This window comes from Coturnix japonica, chromosome 19 (assembly GCF_001577835.2).
Source record: "Coturnix japonica isolate 7356 chromosome 19, Coturnix japonica 2.1, whole genome shotgun sequence".
In the NCBI taxonomy this organism is placed as follows: domain Eukaryota; kingdom Metazoa; phylum Chordata; class Aves; order Galliformes; family Phasianidae; genus Coturnix; species Coturnix japonica.
The window spans coordinates 2,538,841-2,562,163 of NC_029534.1; the positions used below are offsets into that span (position 1 = coordinate 2,538,841).

The 23,323-nt window shown below is 44.7% G+C and overlaps 1 protein-coding gene across 6 annotated transcripts in view; it reads left to right on the forward strand.

The window, feature by feature from the left end:
* The window catches only part of COL26A1 (collagen type XXVI alpha 1 chain), a 127,511-nt gene that overhangs the window by 11,103 nt on the left and 93,085 nt on the right, over positions 1-23,323 (forward strand). For 4 of the 6 annotated variants that reach the window (XM_015881016.2, XM_015881018.2, XM_015881020.2 and 1 more), the window contains exons 2-3: positions 7,999-8,121; positions 14,065-14,168. In XM_015881016.2, the coding sequence (XP_015736502.1) occupies positions 7,999-8,121; positions 14,065-14,168 (227 nt within the window). The remainder of the gene's footprint in view (positions 1-7,998; positions 8,122-14,064; positions 14,169-23,323) is intronic. The other 2 variants (XM_015881017.2, XM_015881021.2) reach the window with 1 other exon arrangement.

The following is a 23,323-nucleotide window of genomic DNA, read 5'->3' on the forward strand; positions in this document are numbered from 1 at the left end:
TATGTTGCAAAAATGACACCCTAGGTTGTAACTGTGCATGGTTTCCACGCTGCGTGGATATCAAATGCCAAATTCCATCGAGTCAGTCTAATTTAACAGGCAGATTCCACGGATGTTTCTGTACATTTCCTCTTCCCTCTCTTGGGAAGCATTGGAAACTGTCTTCTCATTGAGTGTGATAAGCCTGGGGGAGGAAGCAGCAAAAGAGTTTGGTGCAGAAATAATGCCTTAAGCCAGTAGCTTCAGTGCAGTATTGTTAGATATAAATGGAGGGATTCTGTGCTGGAGAAGTCCTTGAGACCTTCTACCCCTTATGAGTGTGTAGGCACAGAGGTGTGCGCACTGATTGCATTATCAGCCTTTGAGACTTGGCTTTATTTCCCATACTGCCTGCTTAACCTTCCTTGGGTCCTCACCTGCTATAATCTGTGCTTGTGTTGGTGCTGATGTAGGAGGTTGATTTGCTGTTATCAGTGATTCCAGTGCATGTAGTGGAGGAGAGAGAACTCCTGAACCCCTGCTTTGTTATGTGTGGTAGCTGGAAGGTCCTTTGTGAATGAGATGAGGGATTGGAAGAGAACAGTCTCGTGGCTGAGGATGATGAGTGCCATGGGGGAGTGGGACTCCCGGCCTATCACTGAAACAGCTGTACTGTACTGGTCAGCTATTCACTTCCCAGGCTTTTAATAACTCCATTAGGGAGAGGTTTTCCCTCAACTCCTGTAACTTCAATGGCTACAGAAGGTTGAGGCAAAATTTTTGAGCTGTTTCCTATGAACTGAAGTGAGTTCAGCCCCTGAGGTGATGCTATTTGGAAGGTCAACCATGCACACAACAAAGCAAGGAAAGCAAAGTTCAGTGTGCTTGGCTGTAGAACTGACTGAAGATTGAAACTATTGTGCAGGCTAAATTTTGCTTTTCTCCTAAGGTAAAGGATTCTCTGGGCCTGAGCTCCCTTCAGCAGCCTGACAAGCCTCTTGGTATGGGAGAACTTCAGCCTGTTACTGGCAACTGAGTATTTGAAGTGCAGTAAGCACAGAACATGTTGGTACGTAGGGAAGGAAGGCTTGTTCTATTGGGAGGTACCCATATAAACTGTCCAGGCTGACTCTGCTAAGCAAGAATTATTTTTCTAGCCTCTTTTTCAGACTCTTTCTTGGGGGCAGAGAGATTGGAGCTCCTTCCAATCTTTGTCTGACCGACACAGCAGAGTGGGGGATCTGGAACTTGTCTTATTCCCGTTCATGCCTCTGGCTCTATGCTGCTTCAAATGGCTGCTGCTGTCTGGCTTCAGAAACGCCAGCAATCGTCCAGTTTTACTCATTTCCTGAAACAAATGGACTGTTATAAAGATTTTTCTCCCTTTTTTTTGTAGCAGTCAGAGTAACTTCTATTAATGCCTGAAGTAGTCAGTAGGAATAAGGCATGCGTGAAGCCTCGATATTGACAACAAGATTACTGTGGCTTGTCATGTCTTCTGATTGCAGACCCCTTAAAACTTTGTAATGGAAGAGCAGGCTCTGCTTTGAAATGAAGCTTGCCATCATGTGCTTCCATGCAGCTTCTGCCACCCTGTCAGGTAGTCTTCTAAATTGCATAGCAGTGATGCACTGATCTGCAGTTCTAAATCGGCTCTGAACATCCTCATTTCGTGAAGACTGGTGCCCAGTGCTGAATTCTGCAGCTGGCTTTTCTCTGGTCAATGATCTGAATGACAGCCTCTGCTCCCTGAACCTACTTACATGGTGAGAGCTCAGAAATTTCTGAGAACAGGAGATGCTTAAACTCTGCTTGATTGTTATCTGAGCTTCCCAGCAGCGTGTGATGAGATTGTCTGTCTCCTTCTTAGCCAGATCACAGCAGCAAGGGGTAATCTGAGCACAGGCAACTGAACTAGCTGGTAAACTTGATCCTGATGGGAGCCAAATCACTTTGAGGGAGGTGTGCTTTTGTGAACAAGCAAGGAACAATGTGGTGAGGCAGAACTGGATGGCTCAGGAAGAGATGCCCAGGGAGAGCCTGGCAGGCCTTGAATCAGCGTTCTTGGCATGCACAGAGCAACTTCTGCTCCTGGCCTCGGTGGAGTACAGAAATAACTAACCCCTGCTAATGGTGGGCTGCAGCATGCAGCGTATAGATTGCTGTTCTGGCAAAGTGAGAGGATGCTGTACTATTTACAGAAAGAAAAGGGCATGGTTTGCTTTCATCAAGTCGGATTGGCAACTTTTTCCCAGCAAAAGTCAGCGACCTTCTGATTTTATTGAAATTCCTCTCTGTGATTGCAGGGAAACTGATAGCTCCAGTGAAAAATGTTATGAGAAAACTTGGGGAAATCTGTCTAGCTATCAAAACACTCCTACTGTTTTCTGTGCCCTAAATGTTGATCTCTGCTAAGTATAACACACAGTGTTTTATCCTTATGGAAACAAAAAGATAATTCAGTGCAGTTGTTTACACAGCACAAAGCTTTAGGGCAGATTGTAAGCATCAGAAATGCCAGCCTTGTTGAGAGACATCTGCAGTATTGACTGAGAGTGGGGAGGGTTGGTTTGTGCCCAAACACATTGAACAGGTGCTGATAAAGCAGTTGTGCATAGAAAGCTTTTGTTAATGCTTCCCCCCCCCCTCCCACTTCTGGAATACTTTGCTTTCTTCTTGGCTGTTTAAGGCTTGATGATTTGAGCTTTTTGCGGTATGTTTTCATCGGAAGCACTGAAAGCACATTACATCCTCATTTTCCTTAGCTCTACAGCAGTGCCAATGGCTTTGTTCAGTGTGATGTTGCTGAGTGCAGTGCAGTGTGCAGGTAGGGCTGCGGTGTGCTTGCAGCCATAAGGCCGTGGCTCTTGGGTGCTGCAGCCACGTCCTTCCTTCCAGTGAAAGCATCAGCCAAAAAAATAGAGGTCCTGTGTGTGGTAGCTGATGCATGCTGTAGGTCTGTCCTTACCAGGCACAGCAACAAGTCAGTTGTGTGTGTGGAGCTGAACTGTCGTCCCCCTGAAAGGAGTGATTAGGCAAGAATGCAGCTGCTTTGATTTTTCGAGTTGCATGCTCTTGATTAAACAGGCTGCTTGCTGTGTCCTGATCAGTTCAGCCTGGTGGTTTCTGACACGGTTCAGTTTGTGATCACTTGTCCAGTAGAATGAAGCCTCCTAACAACCGGTTGGCTTTTCTTTTACAACCCCCTTTGGAAGGCCCTTCAGGGACCAACAGGAGACCGAGCTTGAAGAAAAGCCAGTGACTTGGATTGAGGAAGAAGCAGATGTGGTTTTGGGGTTGGTGCTGTCAGCTAACTGTAGTGCAAATGGTTCTAAGAGTTTACAGTGGGTAAGGGCATCTCTTATCTATGCTTTGGGTGGTGGCCTCACCAAATGGTGCTGTGCAAATCCAGATGGCCTGAAGTGGGGAAGCTTGTGGTCTGGTGTTTTTCTGTTTGTGAAGTGGTTGCTCTAAGCTAATTCAGTTGTGTTAGTCAGGAGCACAGTTCTGAAATGTGAGTTTATGGCCCTTCTGGAGCTTGTAGTATTTAGCAGCTTAATAAGGAGCTGCGCCTTAAGCTTCTGCACCTTCCACAGTCTATTTTCTCTTCTTTAGGGTACTATGGTTAGGCTGCGGTTGGATCTGATGATCTTCGAGGTCTTTTCCAAGATGGGTAACTCTATGATTCTGCTTTAAGTTTGCAAGGGGAGAACTGTGCGTCCAAATAAGGCTTCTGCTGAGAGAGAGCAGGGTTCTGAAAGCTGCAGGGGTGTAGAACAAAGCTTCCTCCATAGTGTCTGCCTACAGAAGCAGGATGCAGCTCAAGCCTTCTGCACAAGTCCAGCTGCCATGGGACCCTCTCACCCTGCTATGAATGTTGGCCTTTCTTGTCCCCTTGGTGTCCAGGTACCTGAAGCCATGTGTTGCTGAGTCTGCAGAGAGTGGGAAACTCTCTTGTGTGTCTGGTAAAGCTCAGAATAGTAGTTTTCAGAGTAGCTTCAAATTTGCCTGTTGCTTTGTTGGCCAATTGTTCAACAGTAGCTGGTTGAATTTGTTCCTTTAGTTAGGCTGAAATGCCTACGGTAATGTCCTTGAATTGAACCTATACATTAAACATGGTGGGATCTCTGCTGGTATCAATGCTTGTATTCCCTCTGGAATGGCTCGTTGGCAGCCGTGATCAAGATGAGGGATCTTGGTCTCTAACACTGGAATGGAACTTTCTAAACCAGTAGCTCACAAGCTGTGATCTGCAGATCTTCAGGGGCCTGTGAACGTCTTCCAAGGATTAAATAGGCTGTGAGAGGAAGGCATCCATTTGGAAGCAGCTGGGGAGAGTGGAGCAACTGAGACTCTCCAAGCAGGGCAATGGAAGACCAATTCCATGAGGCACTGCAGGGTTTTGTGTTAAATGTGTTGGTGATGAGCTTGCATGAGATCCAACAGCCACAGCCCTAAATGAGCTGCTATTTGGATCATTTAGTTTGCTGCGTTGGAATATTCTCTTTGAATAAGCAGTAATGTATTCTCTGCCATCCTGGATGTATGCCATGAAAGTTCTAAACCTTTCTTGCTAGCATATGTGTGTAATATAAGGGGTCATTTATAATCTCTGTAAGCTGTGATATGGGGCCTTTCGTCACTTGGTCTGATTCCTGCTTGTGTTCTGGAGGCTGCTCTTGCAGACTTCTGGCTTGCACAGGGAAATCTGGGGGTGGGTCGCTGTCTGTCTTTTCCTTTGTAATCACTGTGCTATTATATATCTACAGTGAGGCCTGAGCTAATCCTAAATACATGTCATGATTAGCAGCACTCCTATCGTTATTCTCCCTTGCTCCTATGCTGTTGTAGAAGCCAAGCACCTGGAAGCTACATTTGTAGGGAAGTGATGCTGTTTATGGGAAGCAGAAAGTAAAGAAACGAGAGAAGTTTATTCATGTTGTACTCTAAATTTTGGGGTTTGACCATTTGTTTTCCCTCACGATCCCCACTGCTGCCTGTGGCTCTGTCACAAGGCTGGGATGAGGTCTGTCCAGTGAGGCTCGATTTGAAGGAGGGCTTTTCCAAGGCAACAGTGATTTGTTTGATCTGTGAAGGGATATTCGTGCCTGAGCAGTTCCTTCTGAGGACCAGGTAGAACAAAGGTTCAGGAGCTCAGACCGCAGCAGTGCTGGACTGTTTGGAACAGGAAATCTGCATGCATGCCGGCAGCAAGTGCTAAATGAAAGACCTGGCAGAGACAGCTTTGTTTTTCCTCCCAATAAAACTCTGTGATGGGCAAAGGCCAGAGGGGCACACGTATACAGGCTGCACAACAGTTAAAACACAGTGTGTGTAAATAAATGTTTGATTGATTTGGATTTTGCTGGCAAGCCAGATGAATGCTCTTAATGTGAGGAGAGGCCCATGAGTCCTCAACAACTATGCTGTGTTTTAAAATGCGGTAGCTGTGTTCTGAGCTTGTTATATCCATGCACCTCCTTGCTCTGGTGTGCAAAATGCTGCTCTGTTCTTCCAATTGGACCAGTTCCTTTTCTCGTGGCGTGTTCATAAGAAGTTTTGTTTCTTGTCACTTCAGGACATATGCTCCTGCTGTTGTCCTGTCAGATTCTGTATGTGTGTGACTTGTTTGGCCTGATGTGAAATACTTTTGTCCCGAGGCTTGTGCAAAATGCTTGTGCTGCCCCTCTGACAGCTGCAAGCTCTGTGCTAAAAACGTGGTTGAGTTAAATAGTATGAAGCAGTGGTTTCCCAGACCTTCTGGCTGCTGCTTCTCCTTGCATATGGCTGTTCCCATGGCATGGGAGGACCTTAACCAGCAGTACTCATTGGAGCACACACCCTGTGGTTAAGGCTCAGAGAGATGAAATGAGAGCCAGTTACACCATTGCTTGAAATAAAACCCCCAAACAACAAGAAGAACAAGAAATAATTAGAGTTAGCTCACTTCCAGTCTCTTCTTCCTCCTATTTTTGTCCCCTAAGGTTTGTGTGGAAGTTGTGCTGCACCTCAAGGATGTGGTGTCATTTTGTGACCCGAGGCTTTATTAATCTTATTTTTGGACTCATTGGAATGAAGTTTTGCCTGTTGTTTCCACGATGTTATTAGAGGCATTTGGATATGATGGGATTTGACCCAGAGGTGCAGGGTTTGTAACCTTAGTTCAGCAGTTATGTCTTTCTGTCTGTACTGGGGACAGTGTGGTGGCTTTAGCCACTTCTCACTCCTTAAATACTTGATGTAATCTCCGGGCCAGGGAGAAAAGGCATTTCTCTGGTTCATCTCAATGAATGTGAGAGAAGGAGCTTACAAAGACTTTGCAAGTCTGCAGAGAGCATTGCATATGAGGAATTGGGGGTGGGTTAACAGCACACAGGGCAGTCTCAGCAGGGGAAGCTGCATGTCTAAGCCTTGGTACTGCTGCTGGGAGTGATGGCACTGAGAGGAAGCTGCCATCCCCTGGTGCTCATGCATCAGGCTGGGGCCTGGGGAGCAGCCTGCTGGCCCTGCCTTGCCTGTTGTGGTCTGCAGTGCTCAGCTACTGGCATGCCTGCCTCCTATTCATGGAGATGGGAGTGGGCAGCCTCCCACAGAGATGGGAGGGGGATCCAAATGGAGGGGGGGGGATGGTTGCTGTACTGAGGGTGAGGATCAGGGCTCTTGTTAGTGCAGAGAATGCTTGCACAAGTGCCTTGTGTGTTTTGGACCCAGGAAGGTGCTTCTACCTCCTGTTGCTGACTCCAGGTCTGATCCTCAATCAATAAGAGGCTCTCAAATCTGCTGCCTCAGTGAAGTTACAGAAGCAAAAACGTGAGCCAAAATTTGGCAAGTATGAGTGATGTTTGCAAGGGGGAAATACAAGCACCCTACTTTTCCTTGCCCTCTCAAGCACAGCATTTGAACCCAAAAATGCCTTTCTATGAGAAGGTAAACAGTATCTATGTGTACTGACTCCAGGGCTGGCACTGCAGTTGCTGCCTTCTCATACACCATGTGGTGAACAGTTCTTCTGTTTTCTTCCTTTAGGAGACAGCAAAATACTTTGGTCCATCCCTCCCCTTTATTTTGTGTTGCCCATTTTTAGACTGTAACCTCTCCAGGGTGGCTGTATGACTTGTTTGCTGTCAGCAGGGCTCAAACTCCACCAAACAGCAGAATTCTCCAACTCCGATGTTTTTCAGCATGCTGGGCGTCTGGGGAGTGATCCCATAATGAGCAGGATGAAATTAAGGCCAATACAATGGGAGCTGGCTATCGGGAGATTTGGAAGACCTTTTTTCTTGTTTTTTTTTTTCTTTCCCCTCTAAAATCCCATTGTTTATGATAAATTATAGAGCTAATTATGTACTGGCCTCTGAGGACGAAGCAAGAGGCATTACTGGGTCTCTTGTGGTTCAGGTTGGCAGAAGTGGGGAAAGTCTCTGCAGCTTTTGGAGGAGGAGGAGTGGGAAATGGAGGCTGTAGGTTGGGTGAGCTGTGGCTGGCAGAGGCAGCAACTCCACCCCCTAGTTATTCTGGTTTTATTTCAGTCATAGAATATCTTGAGTGGGAAGGGATGCACAGGGATCATCAAGTCCAGCTCCAGGATCAACACAGCACCACCTAAAATCAAGCCCTCGGTCTCATTGAACTCCAATAGCTTGGTGCTATGACTGCTGCCCCAGGGAGCCCATTCCAGCTCCATGCTGTTCCCTTGGGTTCTCTTGCTGTCACCAAAGAGCAACTGGAGAACCTTATTAGTGACCAGCTGCCAGCCTGATTGTTTGAGCCTCACCCACCAGCCAGTTGTTCACCCAGTTGTATACTTGTTAAGCTGTGTGCTGGGATTTTTATCCAGAAGGATGCTGTGAAAGACAATATTGAGAAACTTTGCTAAAATCAAATCACATCTTCTGGCTTCCCTTGGTCAATTAGATGAGTAACCTTGTCATAAAAGGAAGCTAAGTTAGTTAAGCTGTCTATACATGTTGTTTCAGCTTGCTGCCTTACTGAGAGTAACAGATTTCTTTCTCTCTGCAGGCACTGGTGTCACTATACGGTTACACGGACTGTCTCCTGTCAAGTGCAGAATGGGTCAGAAACGGTGATCCAGCGAGTTTATCAGAGCTGCCGGTGGCCAGGACCTTGTGCCAACTTAGTGAGGTAAAAACATTCATGTCTTCTGTTGCCTGCATGAACTTACCTGCTCATCTCATCAAAGCGGCTGACCCTGCTTTTAAGAGCTGTAGAGCTGAATGAGCTCTATGGATCAGATATTGGTTTTCTGCCTTACGGTGGTATGGAATACTCAATGAGTTATCTGCAGGGTAATTAGGGATGTGAGCATGTGTAGAGAGAGGTTACATGAAACAGTTTATGCTGTAATATCACCTTGTACAACCACATGCAAGAGGCTGCTGTTAGTCAGTCAGGCAGCTAAAGAAATACAAAATCCTTCAGGCTGAACAGTGGGATGCTGGACCTGATGGCATTGGCTGGTATTGAGTCCTCATATGTGGCTCTTTAACATTGATCAAGTATACTGAGAGCTTTACTCTAACTTCTTGTAGTCAGGGATGGATGAAGGTACTGTCCTTAATTCCCATTCAGCACCTCTTGTTCCTGTGTGTCTATTTCTCTTGGATACATTCATGAAATCACATCATCATCACCTCTCCCCAGATGGAAACAAAGCTTGGAGATGGTGGCATGTCAGCTTCTGCCCAGTTTGCTGTTAGCCTGCTTCTGTCTTCCAGTCCTTTATAGTCTTAGGATCCACGTCCAAGACAGAACTGTGGACTAGTTGTCCCCAGCTGCTACCTCAGTGTGTGGTGTTGGGCCCTGCCTTTTCATAGCAGTGTTACCACTCATCTGGGAATTGGTGTAAAAAAGGCCATTGTCCTCTAAATTTACACCTAGCTTCTATGACAACTTCCCATGTAGACAAGGCTATAATTTAGTCATTCTATTGCTGTTTCCAGTTCAGCCTTGGAGTTGGGTCCTCTTAAATAAGCCAGCCAGAACATGAACTACCAGCCCTGATACCCAGAGAGATCTGCTTTGTTGGGCTGTGTGCCTGCTGCATTGCATGCACCCATCTGCTCTCGTGTCTCTTCATCTGGAATTCCCATTTTCCATGTGGCAGTTACCACAGTTGATTATCTGGTTTCTCCTTGGCCGTTGGTCAATCTAAGTTTTTTCACTTGTAATGGAGCTGCTTTGGTGTCTCTTTGGTCTTGTTTTATGCAAGACTGTGGTTGAAACACTTAATATTTTACACTGTCATGGCCAAACTTCTGTTGAAGCTTTTTAATTTCCCAGACGTTTTACACACATAATTGTCATTAGAAACTTGTGAGCTTTCACCTTGTCTCCTAAACTTGCCAAAATTCTTGCATATTTTTCCCTGTTAAAGTAACTGTAGTTTCACAAGCACCAAACAATTGATCGTGTTACTGGTAAAAATCCCTTCTGCGGGCTCCTGTGGTTAAGTTACTCATATACATTGGTTCTCTTGCTGCTAATCCAGGGACTTCAGGAGTTGTTTGCCATTGTGACATTGTTATTCATGGAATGTTTACAGTTTCAAATGTAGTTTGGCTTATTTGCCTGACGAGTCCAATTGTTTGGAAACAATGCAGAGTGGCAGCAGACTTCTCCATTTTTCTTTCTGTGTGAAAATACCACAGAAAGAAGCTGGAGTTATTATTTGAGATCCAAGCTGGTGAAAGCTCAGCTGTTGGAGGAGCTGCATTTCTAGATTATGATCCCCAGGGAGAAACATCCCAGAAGAAATGGAAGGATGCGAGCAGTCTGCTCCAGTCACAAGTGGGAGGACATGAGCAAAGCGAATAGTACTTTTCAAAGGGCTGACTATATAATTTGCCCTAATTATGCAGCACATCACATAAAGTTTGAGGCGACTGATAACGTAATGAAAAACAACCACTGAAACTGATGGGGATTGTGAGGTGCAGCTTGTGTGTGCAATTCTTGGTAACCCTGAGTCTCATTGTATGGCTGAGGTCTTACTTCCTAGGCATGTGCTGTTGCCTGTCTGTATCGTGATGTGAGGATAACTGGCTTTCTTTAGTCTCAGAGCCAAGCTGAAATTGAAGAACACACAACAATAACCCTATGCTTCTTCCCTCCTTTATTAAAACGAATACATCTTTTTAGAAAATGCTCTTTCCTGTACTGTTTCCCTTCTACCCAAAGGATGCACTTAAAGACCTTCTGGCCCTTCTCCTGTTCTTCTGTTTGTGAGATTTATGTCACTTGTGCTTGAAAGGGACATAGTCAGATTCACGTAGTGTTACACTTGACTGTAAGCAGTGCTAAATGTCAGTAGGCTATTGGCATTCTTTTGGCTTTTTCATATGTCTCCCAGCTGTGACTTGAAACAAACTGTTTTCATCTCCTTGTTTGCAGGGAGTCAACCATATCTGGGAGAGCTTTCCTTCTGCCAGCACCCGTTATCAGGCTTCTCACTAGCAAAAGGGACGCCAGCCAAAATAAAAAGGCATCTCTCAGCCTCGCGGTGACAGCTGAGAGGGGCTCTGTGCTAGAGAGACGCTGCTTACAAGCAGACATCACTGTGGCCAGACGCGGATTTAATCTGTTTCCTGTCTCCCATTCATTCACATTATGTTTCTTCTCCTTATTGCACAAACTGCAGCTGAGGGCTGAGCGTTTGACAGAGGGATATCTGTGAGATCCTCAGCTCCGCAGCTTTGGTTGTGCGATCTCCTTGCTCTCTGTTCACTTGGTTTTGGGAAGCTGGTGGCTGTACTTCTATTACAGGGATGTCGTCATCTGGGCTGGGATGGGTGAGCAGCTCTGTTCTTGCCCTCCACCCCAGGCTCTTTATTTAGCTTGGGTGCTGAGTTGCTTTGGAGCAGTCTTAGCTGGAGACTTTCCCTCAGCAGATCTCTGCTCTTGAACTCTCTCCCTTAGTGCTGTAGAGGCTTTGGATTAGTGCTCTGTAGGATATGCCTTTGCTTTGTCATGCTGTGAAGTGAACGGGCAACTTTCCAGCAGTCTGGATGAGGCTCCTAATGTACTTATAGAAGTTGTATGTTATTTATCTGTCTGAAGGGAGAGATAAAGTCTTTTGGTGTTTCAATGGTGACCCAGCCTCTGGGGATTTGCTGCCTCCATGGTTGCACCCGGCTGCCAGTAAACCCATGTATTTGAATTGTAACCCTTCCTATGAGTAGTCATCTGTCAGTCTTGAACATCACTCAAAGATGGGGAGAGGTGGAAAGGGAGAATGTTTCTGCAGTACAGCAATTTCCAATGGGCTGTGATGCCTTGCTGACTGCTAACTATTGCATCTGCTATTAGGAGGGGTCTGGCTGGGGGTTGAGGGTGGTGGTACTGGGAATGGGATATGTTCTTGATTCCCAATTAGTGCTTGTTTTAACTTGTTTGGAGCATGGACAATCTATGTGATACAGGTGCAGCTGTACGAGGATACAGCCTGACCTCATTGACTGGAAAACAGTAATGGAGGGAAGGCTTATGTTCCTGACTTCCCAGTTGTTCTCTTAACCAGTAATAGTGGTGGCCACTAGTTGAGATTTCTGGATTCCTCTTCCTATGCTGCTCCAATCTCTGAATTTGACTGTGAGCTTTAGCAAACATGTTGGTAAATACCATCTCTCTTGCAGTGGAGCTGTAGGTTGCTTCTTTAAGTGCATGGAAGCCTTCTGCTGAATGCAATTGTGTGTGCTGCATGTATCTGGGATGGAAGGAGGTGCAGGTTGTGGCTCATGTAACCTCTTACTGTGGTTTTACAGTATTTCTATGCCAGTGTTTGTGGCTTGGGTGATATCCAAGGGAAAGACTTTCCTATTCTTCTACCATCCTTATTTCCCTGTCTGTTGTGTCTTCCACGTGTTTTTGTTCTGAGGCTTATATTTAACAGATTGTTTTTCTATGGCTTTTCACTATAAGAGAAATATGAACGTGAAAGGAATGGTTATCAGAATTGGTTGTTATGCTTTGGTAGAGGAGTTTTCTTTGCTCCCTTTCTGGAATATCAGTAAGAAGTCTGTATAACACTATGTGGTGAGATATGTGATGGCAGATCTTGGTGCTGTGTTATGGTTGAGGGGAAGAATGATGCTCTGTGGAATGGAGAAGCTTTAAAGGCAATCTGAGGTAGCAAGCTTGGGTTCCTTCATGTACCTGATCCACACAACACCGAACTGAGCTGCAAGCATCAGGAAACTCAGGGTGGGTGGTAACTGTGACAGCTGAGATCCCCATTTGTTGTGCCCTGAGAAGTCCTCACTTGTTTGAGAATTAAAACTATAGCTACTTCCCTGTCACAGAACTACTGCCAAGATTCCAGTCTGGCTCATGCTGCTCTCCACACTTCATAATGAAGTTTGAGAGAGCTTTCACATCTTGGTGTTGGCAGAAACATGGTTTTAAAATCACGGTGTGGCTGGAGACTGGTTGGCTCCGGCCATTGGTAACAGGACTGGAGACTTTCATCTGAAGGTCAAATCCAACTGTGGTGTTAGCGACAAAGTCGTGAACTCCTGACTGATGGCTGAGGGTTTGCGTGTGGAAAGATGCCTCAAGTCTGATGCCAGAACTGAGAGTTGAGAGACTTGGGTTCAGTTTTGAAATTTGCCAGAGCTGTTCTAGGGGTCTACCTACATCATTGTGGTGCCAAGTCCTCACACTCGCTTATGACTGCAAGCTCGTGAAGGTCGTTGGATGCAGAGGTGTGAGAAGTTAGGTGGGATGAATGGCTCTGTCCAGCCCATGTTAGACAAATGCCTGGATCGCAGTTGCTGGCATTAGCATTAACTGGTGTGCTTTCTGGCAACACAGAGGGTGAGGACATAATGTTCCTGGGGACAGCATTGCTCTCCCATCTCTAGGTGATGCTGCACAGGCACCAACATCTCTTCTCTGCTGTCCCTGATGTAACATGTGATAGCTGCCCTTTAGAGAGAGGTTTAGGTTGGATTCATGAGATATCTGACTCCATCTAGGCCTTGTGTCTGGGTGGGTTGGGGCAGAGCTGCTGCCTGGGTCTGCTTTTCCCCTGTAGGTTCTTGGTGCTGTGGAAGGATGCTCTTCCATGTGGAGATCCAGCCAGGCTTGTTTCTTCCCAGCCCTAACAGAGGAGCAGAAAGCTGCAGTCTGTAGTGCTGTAATCCCAATGCTTCAGCCGCTCCCCATGCCTGCCAAATTCCTTTGGCTGTTAAATGAGAGTAAGAATTTTGAGGGGAGCTCATAGAGCACAGCTTCTGTATTTTCTTTCAGCTTCATGAATAGCAGCAGTGACTCGTCTGGATGTATGTGGGGAAAACTGATTTGTCAGCTTTGGAGGTCCAATGTTTTTAAAACAAAAGCAGAGTCTTATGTGACCATCAGTCTTGTGTTGACTTCAGAATGGCTGGTGCCTTGCATGGGTCTGCTTGTCTGCACATAGCAGTCTGGTTTCCAATGGGGCATGACAGTTCTTTTGCTTTGAATGGAACCCAAAGGATGCTGTGTGCTGGCCACAGAGCAAAACCATGTCCAGCAGAACCTCGGCTGTGATGAGAAGCATAAAGTTCTTTCAGATGGGAGGGAAAACTGAGGTACAGATTAGCTAACTGGAAAAAGGCTATATGCAGATCTCTGATGTAGGGTTGTGTCATGATGATCTGGCATGCAGCTATGTGTCAGTACGCCCCTGGTCTGAGGGTGGGAGAAAGGAAGATGTTTGACAGACTTAGGCAATTTTTGTGAAAATAACACATTGGAAACTCTGAGTACTTGAAGAGGAAAGGCGAATGCCAGCCTTTGTTTAACCATCATCTCTGCTACTGCAAACAGCTCGGTAGTGATGAGACCTCCGTAAAGCTAGTGTGTTATCTGATGGAGAGATATGAGAAAGAGCCGAAAGAATATAAGGGCTTAAGGAGAAAAACAAGGGTTGTTGAATCAGATCCATATGGTGGTAAACGCTTGCTCTGTTATTTTAAGTGCATTTCTTCTCTACAGCTGGGGATGAGTGGATGCTCTGCTGACATTGCTAGGCAGGAGGTTTATGAATTGGTGGAAAAGTGCATCCTGCTGACTTCTTGTCTGTGTTAGTTACAGGACTCTTATAAGACCCACGTACAAAATGTCCTACCGAACTGTGACCACGCTGGAGTGGAGGTGCTGTCCTGGGTTCACAGGGAGCAACTGCGAAGAGGGTAAGTGATCCAGCAGAGCATCTGCCCTTGTGAGAAAGAAAAAAGAGATGTGTGTGAATGAGCAAGTTGGGTTGGATTGGGTTTGTTAATTTGCTCCAGGCCTCTCAAACACAGGAACATGTTGCCTGTTTTCTTCACTCCCAATTGTAATCCAGAGGGTGATCCTGGAAAGCAGACTGTGCTCAGTGCTTACAAAGAATCCTGAATGGGGGAAGAGAAATGAAGAAATGGGTACTTTGGTGTGCTCTTCTCATCAGTGCATTTGTATTTAGTGACCCCATTGTATGGGTGTTCAGAAAATGTGCTTTATCCATGTCAGTGAGTATCTTCTCCATGTTCCAGTGTTGTCATCATCAATTGCTGTAGCTGAGAAAAGCTGGCAGTCCCTGAGTAGTAGCCTGTAAAATTTATGCATTTAAGATCCAGGTGCAAATCCCTCTGGGATAATGTTATTTGAATTAAACTAAGTACCTCCTGTTTCCTTTCCTACCCTCCCAGAGACTTTTTAGTGCAACGTTCACGTTACTTACAACAAGGCACTTGTGAGTTTGTCATCTGTTTTGATGGAAGAAAACTGGGCTCTGGAAGAAAGGAGATTTGTTTCCCTTTCTCATCATGGTGCATGAGAAGGGCATGATTTGCATTTTTCTTCTGGCTGTTTTCTGTTTTACCTGTTGCTTCTGGGGCTAAGAAACAACTCCTTCTTCTCCATTGATTTCCATGTGGTACTAGATATAAGCTGAATCTCTGATGTCTTATGACTGGGCTAGAAATACCTTGAGGTTTTCTGTTGGCTTGCATTGTGTTGGTGCATCCTGCCTGTGCTGGCTGCTGAATGGTGACTGGGAGTGCCTAGTATCTCTGACTGCAGTCTGTAGCTACACCTTGTTTTCATTGCACTGCAGTATCTTGGTGCTAATCAAGCAACTTAAGCAAGTCTCCAACTAGAAAGCTGTCTGATTAGTCAGAAAGGTGGCTGTGGACAGCAGCTCCCTTCAGGCTGCTAAGGAAACAATAGTAAAAATAAAACATAAACATAAAACATGGGAAAGCTACTCCGAATTCTGGTGTTTGGGGGAGAGCTTTGCATTTTAATGTACTGCTGAAAGAAGTAGGCTTGGAAAACAAGTTGCTGTGTGCAGCTTGGTTTTCTACCTGTCTCAGCGAGAGGGATGCTGGGGCAAAACTCATTTCCCTGGTAGCTGTAGCTCAGCCTGGCAGAGGACTGGACTGGGGACTAAGCAGCTGTATGTACAGCCCAGTTATGCCTGTAGGTTTGGACAGGTGTGAGTGATTACAGCTCAGTTGTGCTGCTGGTGCAAAGGAGAGAATCCAGCTCCCTCCTGCAGTGCCAGATCCGTCTCAGCAGAGTTCAATGGGAATAAAAAGCCAACATAATCTTGCTTTAGAAAGTCAGCAGCGATCTTGCAGGAGCAGGTCTGTGGAATGAGGTGACAACTTTACATGATCGGCTTTCAAGGTGGAACTGTGTGTTTGGGCTTGGATGTGGGCTGTGGAGTGTGAGCAGAAAGCCAGTAGCAAGATCTCATTTCCATGTAGGAGATTTTCTTAAGCCTTGTTTTTTCCCCCCTCTCTCTAAAATATCTGGAGCTGCTGACAGTCCCATGTTCTTGAAAGAAAGAAAGGACTTCTTTTAGCAGGACATGGTCCTGCCACTTCACTCTTTAGCAGTACTGTTGAGTAGCATTTGGGTGGTGTGTGCAGGACCTTAAGCTGGCTGGAGGCATCCACCTAATTGTATGGATGCCCCTGGTAAAAATGGTGATTTTAAAACTCCTGAAAAGATTCCATGCAACTTTTTTGGACAGATAGAATTGATGTGAATAAGTCTGGTGTATTTAACTGTTAGTAGATGCTAATTTTGATTTTTTACTTCTAATTTTTTTGTTGTTTAAACTGGAGCCCAAGCCTTGCACAGGAAATGAATCCACTGAGCCACCCAGTCTGCCGACTGCTGATATAAAGAACACATGGAGGAGGGCAGCATGGAGGTGAAGTGGTTTAGCTATTGCAATCATACATCAAGCTGATTGATTTGAATTCAAGATGATGCTGACACTTCAACTCAGCCTCTTTTTTCCTATATGGCTGAAAGTTCAAAGGCAAGTGCAATCTCCAGGGAGAAGAGCAGTGTCCCTATGGGCTCCGTACTGCCTTAGAGCTCCCCAGCTAGACAGAGTCTTATTTTACTTTACAAATATCACAGATTTCTTTCTCGTTTGTTTGCACTGCTTGAATCTGGGACAGCAGCCAGTATCCTATTTACCCCCAAAAGCAGATTGATGGGAGACAATGACTTAGGCAAGAAGCAGCTCCAGAGTAACCCTGGCACCTCTGAAGGGATCCCATTGTGACTGCAAGCTTTTATTTATTTATTTGGTGAAACATCATAAGAATATAAGGAAGACAGGGAGTTTGAGGGGCTTTGTTCAGGTAATTTGTCTTTTAGTTTGAGAATTTGCTTCTTTCCCCACGTCACTTCTCCAGTTCTTGGAATCTTTGTCTAATTTTACCTAAAATTGTTTGCATCTTACCTGATATTTTTCAGGTCTGTTGGCTTCTGTTTCCTCTTGGCATGAGAGAATACCCAACTGCAAAACCCTTCTCCTCCTAGTTCAGAAAGTTTCTTTGTCTCAGGAGGAGAAATATGGAACAACATTGGGAACATCTTAAGTTAGCAAATGCTGTTGTGGTGAGACTGTAAGACTTAATGCATTCAGTGGGCTTTCAGGTCTTTAGTTTTGATTTTGAGCATGGTGTTGGTGGAACCTCGTTGCTCTAGGACTTGGTTTGCTCCCTCTGGACTATTAAACACATAACTGTCAATCTGTGTGTAACCACAGTATGGAGATTATGGAGTGAAACTGACCATGATATCCCAGGAGTTCCCTTCAGGATATGAGCATGTGAGTTTTCTTTGTTCAAGCTGGTTCTTTCCTATTTTCTCCCTTTTGATGGTCACCACTATTGGAAGCAAGGGAGTGAACTCTGTTAGTTACAGTGGGCAGCAGAGCTCTTTTGCTTTTCCTTGATATCCAACCTGTATTTGTGTGCCTATAGAACACAAGAGCTGCATAGTATCTCAGTTTTCCCCCATAGCATATACTTTTTGCCCCTTTATGATGTACCTCCAGGTACTTTTATTTCTGGTCCCTCTTCAGTACAATGCAGAAAGCCCACCACAGCAGTTTCCCAAGTACTCTCTGCTCTGTATCACCTGATTGCTCTCCTCTGGGTGCATCCTGACCATGCATGCTCACTGCTGGAAGAATCTGCAGCCTCATGAGGGAGCTTTCTGGCATTGATACCATAGAACTACTTACACGGTTTCTAAGTGTTCATCTTTTCTCTCGATATATAGTCAGAAAAAGCACAATAAAAAAAAATCCCTGACAGATTTCCAAAGGCTTTAACGCTGCATTCCAGCATCTGAGTCGTTTAAGTTCTTTTGGATATGCTTAATCTGAACAGGGGGAATTTTATTCAGCACCCAATGTCAAAATATTTGGGATGCTAAATATCTACAGATGTTTTCTTAATGTAATTAGAAAAACTGTGTGCTGTAGTGTTACATTACTGTTCCAATTACGTTTGCTCCCATCAAATTACTGTGGTGTGCAGGAAATCTTTCTTATTTTGATAAGCTATTTGCTTGCTTTCCCAAACATAACAGATGCCTTCTGTTAGCGCTGTGTTTCTTAACTCACAAATTACAGACCTCCCTATTTAGAATTCGTGGCTTTTCTATTAATTTGCTTTATTTTGACTTAGGTCTGAACATAACCTTACCTTGAAAACATGTGGTACAGTACCAGGCTCCTCTCCCTGGATGTCAATGCTGTCAATTCTTATTCATCAGTGCTTTTTATCAGTTTAGGGCTTTGTGATGGAACGAAACAGCAGCACAGAAGCATGGACGTGCTGGGTACTGCATCTCTTCTCTTTTTTTGTATACCTCATGTCTGTTGGTGATAGTCCTCAGATTCTTTAAGAAGTATTGTCTATTAGGTTGCCCATTTGGAGAATTCAGGTCTAAAAATCTATGGTAGCTGCAGAGGTGTTCAGAACTTGAGATGTCCTACATGGTGAACTTGCTGCTTCTGCAGGTGATTGGGTTCTGTGCAAGGAATGACTCTTTGGTTTCCAGTATCCAAATCTGGAGCCACTTTCTGATATTTGCCTTGAGCTATTTTGTGTTGTGCACTGAAATTAAATGCTTACATGACAGTTCCATTCCCATTTCTTTTCAGAGGAATAGTGATGAAATGTGTGGGCTTCATGTTGCTGTCAAAGCATTGAATGGGATGCTTCAGTGACGAGGAACTTGTTGAATTTCTTCCAGGAGAATTCATGAGAGGCCAAGTAGTGCCTGGTATGCAGAATGCCATTGTCCTGCATATGAGAACAAGGGATGATGAGGGGAGTGTTCCTGATTTCTTTATTTTTTTTAATCCTATATGTTCAGAGTCCAGCTGCCATCTCTTTATTTCTATCTTGTCAAATACTGAAGGGGAAATGAGAACATGATTTGCAGCAGGAGAGTTTTAGGATTCTTGTGCAGTGCCACAGGAGAATTTGTATTGGCTCCTTCACTCCAAATCTGCAATGGAAGATGGGCTTTGTTGGAAAAGTTAATAAACAGGGTGTTCCTGGCTGAACAGGGAGGAAGACATCACATGAAGGCTGCCCTTCGTTCCCTACTTGTAGCGCTTTGTCCAAGTTCATAAGCAATGGAGATTCACTTGAAGAAGTGAGACATGCAGCTGGAAGGTGTGTCATTCCACTGTATTGTCTTCTCTCTGTGAGCCAGTTAGCAGGATAAAGGCAGCAAAGCCAGTCTAGCTCCATTTGGGAAGCTACAGGAGTGAGTGTTAGATGGAGGAACTTTAAAATCCAGCCAGTTCGCTTAGAAGAAGGCCTGCCCTGTAACTAGTAAGGGTTCAGACAGGGTCAGTCTGAGCGGAGGTGTCAAATAGTGTTGTACCATGGGCTGTTTTCAGTCTGGTGTGGCTTGATGTTTCATTTAAAAGTTAATATGAGGAATGAAGAGAGCCTTCTAATTAGATCTGTGTGTGTTACGAGTGGTACTGGGAATACACAGACTGGGATTGAAATGCAATCACATCTTGATTAAACTGCGGAGTTGGGCAGAAATCCATAAAGTGAGACTCCTTCAAGGACAGTCAAAGGCAGAAACAATTAAGTGCACAAATTCTGAATGGAGGGAGACTTGAGACAGCAGGATCCCAGGGGAGGGAATGTGGTTAGTAGAAGGTGAAATTAAGCTCTCCTCTGGACCTGAGAGAGGAAATGCTGTCCTGGAACCGGGTGCTGCAAATACTCTGACCATGCAGAAAGCTCACGGCTAATGAGACTGCCTGACACACAGCAGCTGAGATTTTAGGTATATTTATGGATAAGGGGTGTCTGCATGTGTGTGTCAGCATTTCTCAGTGGAATGAAGTTTCAGCTCTTACAAAAGCCAGCCCTGTGAATACTCTGTTCATTGAAGTGATTTCTAATTGATGCTGCACCGTAAGTACTGCAAGAGCTGTGTTGCATGTATGAAAGTGTACCCTTCCCAGTTCATGTTTGAAGATGCCATACTGCTAAATAGTTGATTAACTTTGAATACCAGATAGGGTAGTTAATGGGTACATGTGTACTACAAATAACATCAGCAGAAATGGTATCTCTTAGAAGTAGCCATTAAGTGATAACTTCTGTCTTTTGGAGAACTGGACAAGAAGTAGGTGTAGACTTATTCTAATGACTGTACGTGATTACAAATGCTAAGAAGTATTTAATCAGTTCCAAAGCAAGGAGCATTGGGAAACATCCTGGTAGTCACTGCAGTAGAAAGAGCTCTTGTTGGATGAGTCTGTAGTGACTTTACAGTTCCTATGTTGATGGAGGCTCCCATGTAACTGAAGGCTGGGAAGAGCTTGCTGGTGAACTTTCTGAAGGCATCAGCTCTGACTGTATGTATCACAAAAGCAGTTTTCAAACACCATTTAAAGACTCAATCAAAATACTTAAGAGTGTAAAACCACCATTTTTAGCCAGGTCATATTTGGTTCCTCAACTGCCACAGCAAGAAAGGCGTTAGGGAATGCACCATGAAAATCCCATGTGATGAAGTTAGTTAAAGATTGTGATAGTTGTTTTTTCTGAATATGCTTCTTGCCCAGGCTCCTGATTTGCCTCCTCATTGGAGAATGCATCCAAATCCACAAGTAACATGCAAGTTTGCATTTCATTTTGAGCCCAGCAGGCATACGGCAATGAGGTTACAAGACCTTTCCAAGTGAGCCTGGAGGGACTTGTTGGCTAGAGTTTGGATTTTTGGCAAGCAGCTTATTCCAGCTCTTTTCTATAATAAACTCAGGGTTCAGTCCCCGGCCTCTTACAGATACTGAGTGCCGTTGCGTGTCTCTGGGTAATCAGTCACTGGAAAGGCACAGCTGTTTCAAGATGCACAGCTATGGGTGCAGCATGTAAGAAAGGCAAGATCAGGGTCATGCTACAGATGCAACCACATCTTACATGTGTTCTTTTTTGACAGGAAAAAAATTCTTATATAATGCTAGCAGTTCTGAGTGAGTTTCGAACATTGTCTATTATGCCTTCCAAGGCCATGCATGGCTGATGCCTCTGCTGCAGGCAGAATAGTGGCAAGCAGGATTGCCCAGGGCACTACCTTGTGTTCATTTGGTGAGCAATTCTAAGGATCTGAGCTAGAGCTATAAGAAATATGGGGCCAGAAGAGGTCCTGCTATATAGTTGATCATGGAGAAACTAGTAAGTGAGTGAAGAAATTCCTGTAATTCTTTTGTTTTTCTGCAAGTATTTTATGATGGATACATTCCTTGTTACACAAGCATAAAAGAAAACGCCCACAGTAAGGTTTCAAAATAGAGTATTTCAGTTGGAAATTAAAACTTCGGTAGCAGTAATGCTCAAGATGTCTATGTGTCCACTGCAGCAAGTGCAGGGCCCTGTGTTGATTGCAAGTGATTTGTTTTGGAAACCTTGATGCACATTGATGCAGACCAGCCCATTTGCACTGCTGGGCTTTCGGTTGACTGCTCCCAGTGATGAAGTGTCTTCCTAGAGGTGTCTGTCAAAGGAGTTGAGGTTGTGCTGTTTTCCCTGTATTCTGATGTCTAAATTCCACTTTATTGATGCAATATAGGATGCTTGAGGCCACGCTCCCCAGGGCAGTGATTGCAGCTCCTCATGTGATTAAAGTCACTTGGCCAGCAGCCCTTATCACCATGGGGTTCATTCCACTCTTAAGAATGGCTAGTGCATGTTAACTGCATTGTGGTTCCAGCTATTGTAGCCTTGGGATTTATATCTCAATGGTGAAAATACTCTGATATTTGTTGTTATCCCACCTGAGACCCACAGGCTTATTTTACTGCTTTTGTGGATAACTGCTTTATCATATGGGCATACAGCAGGGTCTAGCTTGTCTGCAACCATCAATCTCCTTAGGCATTCAGTAGATACTTATATTGCCCTTGCTTATCTGGCTGTCCTCTGCTGTTTTAATATGAACCATACCAAATGGAGCTGCCTGAGAATTGAAGACTCTGTGGTATTCGTCACTTTTAGGCTTCACTTTGGTTTAATGTTGGCTTTTAGCATTTGCTAGGCCTTGTCTCCTTGACAGAAAACAACAGACTAAAACGATTACCAAGAACAGCTGCTTAGAAGGGGCTTTGGATATTTTTTCCTCTTCTGCTGACCTGAACCACGGCAATTATAAGTTCTGGTTATTGTAAACTTACCACAGAACACAAGGCATACCTTAAAATGATGTCATGTCTAGACACACAATTCAGGTATAAATTATGGAGAGAAAGTAGCTTGTTCAGTGGTTAAACAGTAAAAATTTAACAAGATATTTCTGTGTCTCTAGCCTTCACTCTTGTATACGTATTTCTTTACCTCTTACCAGGAGAATTCTGAGACTGCCTCTTAATTTTTTTTTGTGTTGGGAGATGGAATTTCCTCCCTGTTCTCCATTTCATTTCCTATTTCTACTTCTCTGGGTCCCTGGGGAAGCAGTGCAGCCATCTACTTAGAGCAGAGAACTAGAGAGGAAGGCTCTTGGGTCCAGTCGTGACTCAGCTAAGATCACATAAGGGTGATATATGGTAACTTTTTCAAAACCAAGCTTGCTATTTTGGATAGATTTGTTTTATGGGGTGGTGGGGGAAAGAGAAGAACTCAGCTGTGGTGCCCAGGTGGTTGAAATACTCTCTTTATGGCCTCAGCAATGTCCCTGGTGTCACTGGTGGGGTTGTCTGCACCTTATATTTAAGGGTAAGTTGGACAGCAAGCTTGGCTATTCATTCAGTTTTGCTAGTAGAGTGTCTGTCTAAATTGCTGCTGCTCTGCACGTGAATGGTGGAGTGTAGCTGAGATGTTCTGTGCATTTCATAGGTGGGGGCTGTGGCCTTGCAAGCACAGAGGATGACTTTTACAGGTGCTGCAGGGAACAGCACACATGAAAGTCATGCATCCCATCCACATCAGTTATTTGGGCATAGTTCCATTGACTTCACAGGGAGTCCTCCCACGTTACAGGCCCTAGCTAGTCTGTTGGCTTAGATTTTAATACACATTTCCCCACACTTGGCCCGGACTTAATTTCATGATGAGATTGGAACTGTTGGCTTATCACCTGTTGTAATCTATATCCTTTGGGTACCTGCTATGAAATGCAGACTTTGGAGGTGGAAGAGGCCTGTTGGGTTAACAAGCCAGTGTAGGATTATTCTCTGTAGCATATTCTGTTGTGCTTTTCCTGGCTTAATTACACAGTCCTCAAGTGATGGAATTTGGCAAGAATATCCTTCCTTTTTAACTGATACTTTGTCTCAAGTTCTCTTAGTAAGCCTTTTCATTCATCTCCATAGCATCATGCTGCTGTCTAGAATTCCTTCTCTCTATCCGTGTAGATGGCTATTGTAGATTTTTTTTTGTTTCCCCAGGTCTAAGTCTGTAGCCTGTTCTTGCTTGCAGAGCAGCTCCCTCCCAGGATGGCTGCTCTGCCATCCATATATTTCCCTGAGGATGAGGTTTCTGCCTTGGGCTGGTAATGTGTCTGGCTCTACCTGTTA